The sequence below is a fragment of the Berghia stephanieae genome, chromosome 2, assembly GCF_034508935.2.
Source record: "Berghia stephanieae isolate SIO BIC M18660-M18661 chromosome 2, UCSD_Bste_1.3, whole genome shotgun sequence".
Classification (NCBI taxonomy): Eukaryota; Metazoa; Mollusca; class Gastropoda; order Nudibranchia; family Aeolidiidae; genus Berghia; species Berghia stephanieae.
Genome location: NC_088361.1, coordinates 95,699,008 through 95,709,007, shown reverse-complemented (window position 1 = coordinate 95,709,007; position 10,000 = coordinate 95,699,008). Strand labels below are relative to the sequence as shown.

Here is a 10,000-nt window from a genome sequence, read left to right as displayed (position 1 = left end):
TTCCAACGTTCAATTTAACCGACTGACCGTAGCCTTTGTAAACGCATAGATAGACACTGACCAAAAAATTACGTCAAAAGGAAACAAGTGCCCCTATTGGTTGAACTGTTGAATACAACTCACGATTTGTTTTCTTTTGTGGCCAAAGACTTGTCTTTTGACGTCATTTTTTGGTCAGTGTCAGACAAAAAAGTTTAAGATGGCGACTGTCCATATAATAAATGGAGATTTTGTCACACTGCTCTTTGTTATTGTTTGTAGACGCTAATTGAGTTATTAGTTCTCAATAAAGTCTCTTTTATTGTCTGTTGAAGGAACAAAATTGACGCCACTCAGCTCTTCGTGTTATTTTTTAGCCAACCATTTTTATGATTAGTTCTAAGTAAATGTTATTAATCAGACCATTAACATTCAAGGTTACACACACTTTTGTTATGTCCGGCTGCTGGATGTTGTGAGCACTTATCCCAAACACACAGCATCAATAAACGTTGAAGGTAATCATTTTTGTTTTGTTTTGGTAAGACTAATCTGGCGGGCATAATTGGTGAGTGTTATAACATATCTCATAGCATCAATTACTGTCGGTGCCCTGCTCCAAGACAAAAGTGTACACATTGTGATTCGTGTCAGAAGTGCGTATTGTTGAGGATTCCTCTGGAGGTAAAGATACGATTTGATGCCATGTTGAGTTTAACCCTTGAACATATCACAAAGTAGTTTCTCCATAGGGGTGTTGCCGATGGTGCGTCCGAAGAAAAGGCGCTCAATCCTGTCGGATGGAACGTATCGCAGGGTGGGAAGGATGAGTAGAAGGCGCCCAAACCTGTTGTGTAGAAAGTAGATAAACAGTATTAGGTATCATTGATATTATATTGAAATATCGTTAGCCATTAACGGCGTTATAAAAATAGCAATATATAAAGCAGGCATTGGTGTAAATTAGAGATCTGAAAATATTTTATGAAAATGTGTCCGAAAAAAAAAAAAAAAAAAAAAAAAAAAAAAGAAAATTTAAAAAAATCAGCATGCAACAGGGAACAAAAGTGTGATGTCACAAAAAAAAATAATAAAACGGGTTCCAATCTCATTGAAAATGTAAAAACCACTCTTCCGGAAGACTAGATAAGTACATCCCTTGTGTAATTAATCTTCTAGTTTCAGAGTGGTGGTATCTAATTTTCAAGTCTAATATTATGTTGGTCGTCTATAAAGACCCTAGATACTAGCTCGTTTACGTAATCCGTCTCGGAATCCTAAGAATCTGCCTATATATTCTGCTACTAAAATAGTTATGTCAACGTGTAAACTATTCATTATTAGTCCTCCGAGAGACTTGTTACATGCAAACTTCCAAGGAATTTGGAACCGGAGAGTAAAGATTGTGACGTCACGACTTTTCTGTCCTATTGTAATGAATAAAACAATCACTTAGCTTTGAATTTCTAATCATCGTGATCAGCTTTGCACCAGCCTTCAATTTTCAATTTACATAAATTCTTCTTTCATTGCTCTCTACCTCCCCCCCCCCCCCCCCCCGCCACACTCTCTCTCTCACATTCCCTTGCACACACACACACACACACACACTCACACGCACACACACACACAGACACACATTACTCTTTTACAATCTCTCCCCTCCAACCTTCACCCTATCCCCTTCATAAGTTTACTTCATTATATAAACGTAAAATATTTTTCGCTCTCTCGTCATTTTGTGCACGTTTTGCATGTTGCCTGAGGAAGGTCAACAGCCAAAACGTTGTTTGTTTTGTGTTGCCCCCTTTTATACGAGTCACATCCATTCACTTTATTGTTCTCTCCATCCTTGGGAAAGGCTCTTTACTTACATTCTATCACCGTATTCATGTGTAAAACAAGTACCTGACCGGTAATAGCGTGGTTTTTGTCCACCCCCCCCCCCAAATAAAATTGTAATAAATTACAGGCGTTTAGTCCCGGCTTATTTGTTGAAGCTGACCATAGAACTCTTTTTAAAAGCGAATTGGTCACGTTTATAAAGCGATTTGATCACGTTTAGTGGATATTGCGCTTGATAAAAAAAAAATAAAAAAAGATTTGAGTTTATTAACCCTCCCCTTACCACCCATAGGAAAATCGTCACATTCGTTACGACGCAGCCGACAATTTTCTTATTCCGATTTCATTTTGTTATAGTTATAGCCATAAAAACTCGACATTGTGTTGCAGAGCTAATTTTTCTGAACAAAATATAGAATATACTCGTTGCTATTCTGTTTTAAAAATATATTTTTCTGTTGGGTTAGTATGAAGTTTTGGGTAAAATTCTGAAAATAGCTGGTAAGGAGAGAGTTTAAAATTGGGAAAACTACACACCTGAATGGTTGAGAAGGGTGTTGTCCCCTGATGTGTTGTCCCAGCATGACTTGGGCCTGGTCTTGTAACGCCTCGACTTGATGTGGGTCTTTCAAACTTCTGGCATCTGGAATGAAGGACGGATTGTATTTATGTATATGTGTGTGAGGCTATGTGGTCGAGTGGTATGACACTCGCTTTCTGATCGGAAAGTCCAGGGTTCGAGCCTCGCTCGGCGCATGATTGAGTCCTTGGATAAGACTCTTTACTCACATTCTCTCACCGTACTCAGGTGTAAAATGAGTACCTAGCCGTAAACAGCGTTGTGTCTGTCTGAAAAAATGTACTATCGCCTAACAAGCGTCATGTCCCGTCCTACATGTTAAGCGTTGCTGTTGGCCAGGGACCCCTTGTAAAGCGCTTTGAGCACGTTTAGTGGATATTGCACTATATAAAAACTCAATTATATATATATATATATATATATATATATATATATATATATATATATATATAATTATACTTATATAAAGTTATAATTTGTGACACCGCGTATCAAAACTGTATGTAATATAAAATGGTATATTATCTGTCAAATCAAACATAACAATCATTAGACAATGAAGCTATGCAAATGCGTTAAAATTACATCAAAATGTAGGAGGAATCTTTTATTGTTATGCAGTATCATTTGAGTGCAGAAGGAATAACTGATGATGTCAGCTAGAAAACATACTAACGGAAAAGATGAATATGGAAAGGGTTTGGATGGAAACAGTAAAAAAAACAAAAAACGTCTATAGATAGAATGCAGTTGACGTCACTCGGGTCTTTGTTATTGTTTTTTTTTGCCATCCGCGTTTATGAATAATTCTCACTAAACTGTATCAACCAGACTATAAAAAATTCATGGTTACACATAGTTTTGTGTGTTGGCCCGTTATACTTCCGGATGGCAATGTTGTGAATTTCTTCGCCAATAGCATACTATCTATAGTCTGGTTAATACAGTTTAGTGAGAATTACTCATAAACGCGGGAGGCAAAAAACAATAACAAAGACCTGAGTGACGTCAACTTCGTTCTATCTATAGATAGTGTGCGTTTGGCTAAGAAGGTCACAACATTGTCATCCGGAAGTGTAATGGACAAACATACAAAACTATGTGTAAACTTGAACGTTTATAGTCTGGTTAATACAGTTGAGTGAGAATTACTAATAAACGCGGGAGGCAAAAAGATATAGTAAAGACCTGAGTGACGTCATCTTCATACTAACTATAGAGAGACGGAGAATTTGGAAGAGGCAGTGATTAATCAGTTAATTGCCGTGCTGTGGAAAAAAACACGTATTTAAAATTTTGATCAGAAAACTCGGTCTTCAAAAATGTCGATCGAGTTAAATGACTCTCATTCTGGCAAAACACTCAAACCTGGGATTTCGCAAAATCTTCAAAGATTCCCAAGTTTGAGAGTTTTTGCCAAGTCATTTAACTCGATCGATATAATTTAAAGGACGAGTTTTCTGACCAAATTTTCAAATAAGTCTTTCCAAAGCAGAGCGGTTAACTCGTAAAAAGTATGGAAGATAGAAAATGATGATGAACCACTTGTATGACCCATTTTGGACATCTGATTCTACCAAATATACAGATAGTATGCTCTTGGCTAAGAGGCTCACAACATTGCCATCCGGCAGTATAACGGATCAACACACAAAACTATGTGTAACCTTGAACGTTTATAGTCTGGTTGATACAGTTTAGTGAGAACTACTCATAAGCGCGGATGACAAAAAACCAATAACAAAGACATGAGTAACGTCATCTTCGTTCTAACTATACAATTTAGAGTCAATAGGTCACCTTTTAAATAACAGTTTTTTAAAATAGTATAATATATGATCGATCCATACCTGATTTGAATAAAACTATGGCCTTGAGACAGGCAAACTCTGCAGGGTCAACTTGTACGGTCTTGAACCGGGTCATGACATCCTGTAACATGCGCATGTCTGAGAACGGCGAGACCTTGACATTGCCAATCATGGGCACGTGATCGTGGATGGCAAACAAAGGACAAGCCTCCATGGGCATTGACCACTGGACTGCACAGAGCAGGAAGAGCTCACTCCAAGATTCTTCTAATAGAATAACCTGGCAATAACAGTTTTTGTAAAGAATTGTTAAATTTTTGTTGGGAGTATTGGTTGGTGACACTAAAAAACAATACACACATTCCAAAAAAAAAAAAGCATTGATACGGCACAATATCCATTAAGCATGCTCGAAGCGCTTCACAAAAGGGCCTTAACGAACAGCAACACTTAACATGTAGGACGAGGCATGGCGCCTTGTAAAGCGCTTTGAGCACGTTTGGTGGATATTGCTCTCTATAAAATCTCAACTTTTAAAAATATATTTGAGGTGTCACTGTTGTAATGTATTGGTTCGCCTTGTAAGGCAAAAAATCTAGTGAATATTGCGTTATATTAAAAACTCAATCCCCGCACCCCCTCTCTCTCTTTCTCTCTCTCTCTCTCTCAATCTATCTATCTCTCTCTCCCCTCCCTCTCTCTCTCTCTCTCTCTCTCTCTCTCCCTACACCTCTCTCTCTCTCTCTCTTTCTCTCTCTCTCTCTCTCTCTCTCTCTCTCTCCCATCTCTATCCATGCCTCTCACAAATACCAACCTGATCTCTAAACGGAAGATTGGCGAAGGACGGTAGATTTTTCGCCCATTTCACAGCCATAAACAATAGGCGGGCAGCGCACTCGTATAGCGTCTCGTGTCCGGGCGGGTAAAATGCGCTCTCTAGGTAAAGAGCTCCTGGATGTCGATGGAGATGATGTTGTTGTTGTGCGTGCTGCAACTGTTGATGTTGCTGCTGATGTTGTTGTTGTTGTTGTTGTTGTTGTTGCTGTTCTGTGTCCACGCTCGTCACGTCAATGTTCTCTTCAACTCCTACAAAGAAAATAATAATAATATATCCAATTGAATTTAGTCTAATGTCAACAAATTATGGTGAAAATGTGTGTGGAGACACGCATGCATACCTTGTCAAACGTTATGTACAAAACAAAACAAAAATGAACATAACAGCTTTAAAAATGAATAAAGTATCAAACACTGAATGTTTCAGGCTTAAAACTCTTCTTCGGCAAAAAATAGAAACAGATAAAATTTGCATCACGTTAAATGCAGAGAAAGGAGAAATAAAAACACAACCGCCCCCCCCCCCCCCCCCAAACAATAACAAAAACAAACAAGAAAAAAGAAATAACCAAAAAAATAAAAAAAAAACAACAAAAAAAACAAAAAAACAAACAAACAAACAAACAAACAAACAAAACAAAACAAATTACCGACAAATTGCCAAACATAAAAATATATATCAGAGAAACTGCCGGATGATATCTCTTTGCACAAAGATAAAGAGACATCAATGGTCTTTATTTTTTTCCAAATGGCATCAGGGATTTCAGTTCAAAATTGTGATTTGTGGTCTTTCAAAACCGTCATTTTCATTTTGAAAATATTATTTCGTCTTTAATTATTAAAAGACTCAGTGTGAATGAGTACCTGACTACAGGCAGTGACGGATATTTTAAGAGTATTCGTACAAACGGGGGTCCTGAAAGCTCAGTTGGTAGAGCACTCACTTCGCATGCAAAAGGACCGGATCGATCCCGGGTGCAGTCGAGATTTTTTTTCTGACCCCCCTGTCCACTCAGCAGTGAATGGGTAGCTAAGTCTATTAGATTTGGCGGAGAGTACTTTGCGAAAGACTAGCGTCCTGTCCAAAGGATAGCAAGCAATTGTTATTGTCCGTTTCACGCTAAAGAAACCGGGATAAACTCCGGTTTCATGGATCGAATGGCTCTGAAGGAGTGCTAAATTTGTACAAATATTTGCTCATAAATGAATCCAATTTATCTTTTTAATCATTTATTCATCTATTTATCTATTTATTTTCATATCACACCAACTTGATAAGATGGGTTACATAGACACACAAACTGACCGCTATAATCGCCATCCGACTTGTCCTGTGAGTCTGGAGATCTCAGGCTCGGCAGAAGTCGGTGTCCAGCTGTAGGGCTGAAGGCCGGGTGTGTAGCGCTGACCGTGGCATTGTTGGCCAGTAGGGGGCGTTCGAGTTCGTGTTCTATTTGGTCCTCTCTCACTTGGGCGGTGTTCCTGGGCTGGCGCTCATTTTGAACTGCTGGAAACGCCAATTAGAGAAAAAAAAATTATGGGCTTTTATATAGCGCAATATCCACTCAATGTGCTCAAAACGCTTTACAAGGGGCCCTGACCAACAGCAATATGTAATATGTAGAACGAGACATGACGCCTGTTAGACGATATTACAATTTTTCCCGACAGAGACAACGCCGTTTAACAGCCAGGTACTCGTTTGACACCTGAGTATGGTGAGTGAATGTGAGTAAAGAGCCTTTTCCAATGACTCAACCATGCTTTGAGCAAAGCTCGAACCCAGGACCTTCTGATCCGAAAGCTAGTGTCATACATCTAGAATACATAGTCGCACAAATAGGATCGAAGAAAAAACAAACAAACAAAAACAAAACAGAGATGAAACTTAAGTTCATTTAAATTATTATATTTACCAAGAATTTTTTTTAGAATTAAAAGGGTCCTTTGTTTTTTTCCAGCCTATCTTTAATAAAGAAGTTGGTGTGGTTTGAAATTTAAAGATCTAAGGCTGTTAAAAAAAAAAAGAAAAAAGAAGTAGTCCTTCAGACCCATTGGCCCATGGAGCCGAAGTTTATCCAGGTTTCTATAGCGTAAAACGGACAATAGCAATCGCTTGCTATCCTTTAGATAGGACGCTGAGTCTATCGCAAAGTACTTTCCGCCAGGTCTAAGCACAGTCTAGGTTGTATTCTCTATGGGTCTAAGAGACCCAGCAACACATTTACTGCTGAGTAGACGGGGAGGGGGGGGGGGGGGGCAGAAAAAAATCTCGACTGCACTCGAGATCGATCTTGGTCCCTTTGCGTGTGAAGCGAGTGATCTACCAACTAAGCTACCAGGATCCCCGAGGCTGTATCAAAAGGTCGTTATTGTGACGTTCGCCACAAAAATACTCCAATTCTAAAATATTTGGTTTCGTCATTTTTTCTGAATTAAATAGTCAAAAATAAACCAAAAGCAGACGATCTAGCATTGAATTATATTATTTATAGTTTATTAAAGTGTCGAAATAGTTTAGATAAAGTTAATACTAGGTCCACACTTTATTGAACTTTTGAGAAGCTCTTTCTACTTTTCAATAGGATCCTGATTGCCCATTTTTTTTTTTTTTTTTGGGGGGGGGGGGGGTATTTTACATTATTTTACTGATAGAATCTAATAGAAACACATTCATTTTTTCCCCTTAGTTCCCCCCCCCCCCCCCCCCCCCCCCCCAAATAATTATGACTGGAGTATTTTTCTTGCGAGCATCACAAAAACGACTTTTTGGCAGATCCTCATTTACATGAGCGGCTATGTGGTCTAGTGGTATGACACTCGTTTTTGGATCGGAAGGTCCTGGGTTCGAGCCTCGCTCGACGCATAGTTGAGACCTTGGTTGAGTCCTCTTTACTCACATTCTCTCACCGTACTCGGGTGTAAAATGATTACCTGGCCGTTACCAGGCGTCATGTCTTGTTCTAGATGTTAAGAGTTGCTTTTGGCAAAGGACCCATTGTAAAGCGCTTTGAGCACTTTTAGTGGATATTGCTCTATATAAAAGCTCAAGTTTACATCCTAATTTGTGCTTCGCTTGTGTTTGTTCGTTTGTGTGTGTGTGTGTGTGTGTGTGTGTGCGTGTGTGTGTGTCTATGTGTGCGCGCGCGCGTGTGTGATTTTGTTATTAGACATGCAATAAAGTACACTTCTATCCCAGACAATCAGCATTCTTCTGTCCCCTTCTTTTCTTTTATTCTTATCTTCATCTCTGGCACAGCGACAACCTGCACACCTATCAGATATCAATATACGCGTAATAAAATGTTTGAACTCCTGCATTTTAAATTTCGAACAAGTTCCCAATGACGCTGCGCGACCTTGGAAGGAGCTCAAAATTTTAATCGCAGGAGTTCAATAATCCCACTATTCTATCCCTGCAATGATTCCACCTATCTATATCATTTCTTATCAGAATGTATTTATTTTTTATTTACAATGACTGGTTCTCGAAGTTCACAATTTGAAACGAAGAATTATTTTGGTCAGGATATCATTACGAGTCAAAATCTATTTTTAGTAACACAGGTTGCATGTGTGAGAAAGAAAAATTGAACTGTTAAGTTTAAAAAAACATATTTTAATTCATATTTATTTCTTTATTTTTTATATTTACAAAGGATAATGACATAGACATCTCATACTTTTTCACTATTATGCGACAATAAAATCGGGTATTCCCCGAAACAAAAGTGGTTTAACAATAAACCGTAACTAACTTACCGTCTTTGTTCATCCCCATGTGAATACATTTCTTTAGCCTACACGCTTGGCACTGATTTCGGTGTGCTTTGTCCACTGTACACATCCCGGTACCCGCTTGGCATCTGTCGTTAAAGAAAAGGTTATTAGACGTCAGAACAGTGGAAGGAATGAAGTTGACTCAGCATTTTGTTATTGCTTTTAGACCGCTTGATTAGTTCTCACTAAATTCTCTCAATCAGACTATGAGGTGACTTGTGTATATAGATAGAATGCGCTTGGCCAAGAAGTTCACAACATTGCCATCCGGAAGTATAACGGACCTACACACAAACTCTGTGTAACCATGAACTTTTATAGTCTGGTTAATACAGATTAGTGAGAACAACTCACAAACGCGGATGGCAAAAACAATAACAAAGGCCTGAGTGACGTCATCTGCATACTATCTATTGATGCGATTGAACTGGTGGGCAGAAGAGGTCAGTATTTTACTTAAACGCATAGCATTGATAGAAAATAAATCTCTGCTCAAAAGAATAAGAATAGTTGACGTCACGCAGTTCTTTATTATTGTTTTAGATCGCCAGTTTGTTATTATTTCTCAATGAAATTCACCATTCATGCTATTAACGTTATATTATGTGTGTGGTACTACGAGGACAGATGTGGTAAGTGTTTTATTTAAACGCATAACATTAATCAAAACCGTTGCGGCGATGAGAATCTGCTGACAGTACCCTTCGTCAGATCAGCCAAAGAAAAAAGAAAAGAAAAAAGAAAAGAAGCAAATCGTTGTTTGTATTCAATAACTCAACCTATGCGATCAGCAGTTGTTTCCTTGATAACTTACAAGGCGGTGCAATGAGCCAAAATTGACGTCAAAATAAAAGTCTTGGCTGGTGTCAGACCGTAGTCATTGTCAACTTATAGCTTGACACTGACCAAGAAATGACGTCAAAAAGAGAAGTCTTTGGTCTCAAAAGAAAACACATCGTGAGTTGTATATAATAGTTCAATCAATGGGATCACTTGTTTCCTTGAGCTCTACAAGCGACAACTCACTAGACGCCGCACAAAATTAAACAATGACGTCAAACTATAAGTCTTAGAGGGTTCAAGTGTCAGGCTTTATATGATAATGATGGCTACGGTCAGACTATAAGTTAACAAAGGCCACGATCTGACATAGGACACTACTGAT

At 38.5% G+C, this 10,000-nt stretch overlaps 1 protein-coding gene across 1 annotated transcript in view; it reads right to left on the bottom strand.

Annotated features, from left to right (window-relative positions):
* Window positions 1-345: 345 nt before the first annotated feature.
* The window catches only part of LOC144965934 (photoreceptor-specific nuclear receptor-like), a 40,696-nt gene continuing 31,041 nt past the window's right edge, over window positions 346-10,000 (bottom strand). The window contains exons 4-9 of the mRNA XM_078901806.1: window positions 8,818-8,921; window positions 6,362-6,562; window positions 5,030-5,301; window positions 4,255-4,495; window positions 2,362-2,467; window positions 346-826 (exon numbers count right to left, since the gene is read on the bottom strand). Of these exons, the coding sequence (XP_078757932.1) occupies window positions 694-826; window positions 2,362-2,467; window positions 4,255-4,495; window positions 5,030-5,301; window positions 6,362-6,562; window positions 8,818-8,921 (1,057 nt within the window). The 3' untranslated portion in view covers window positions 346-693. The remainder of the gene's footprint in view (window positions 827-2,361; window positions 2,468-4,254; window positions 4,496-5,029; window positions 5,302-6,361; window positions 6,563-8,817; window positions 8,922-10,000) is intronic.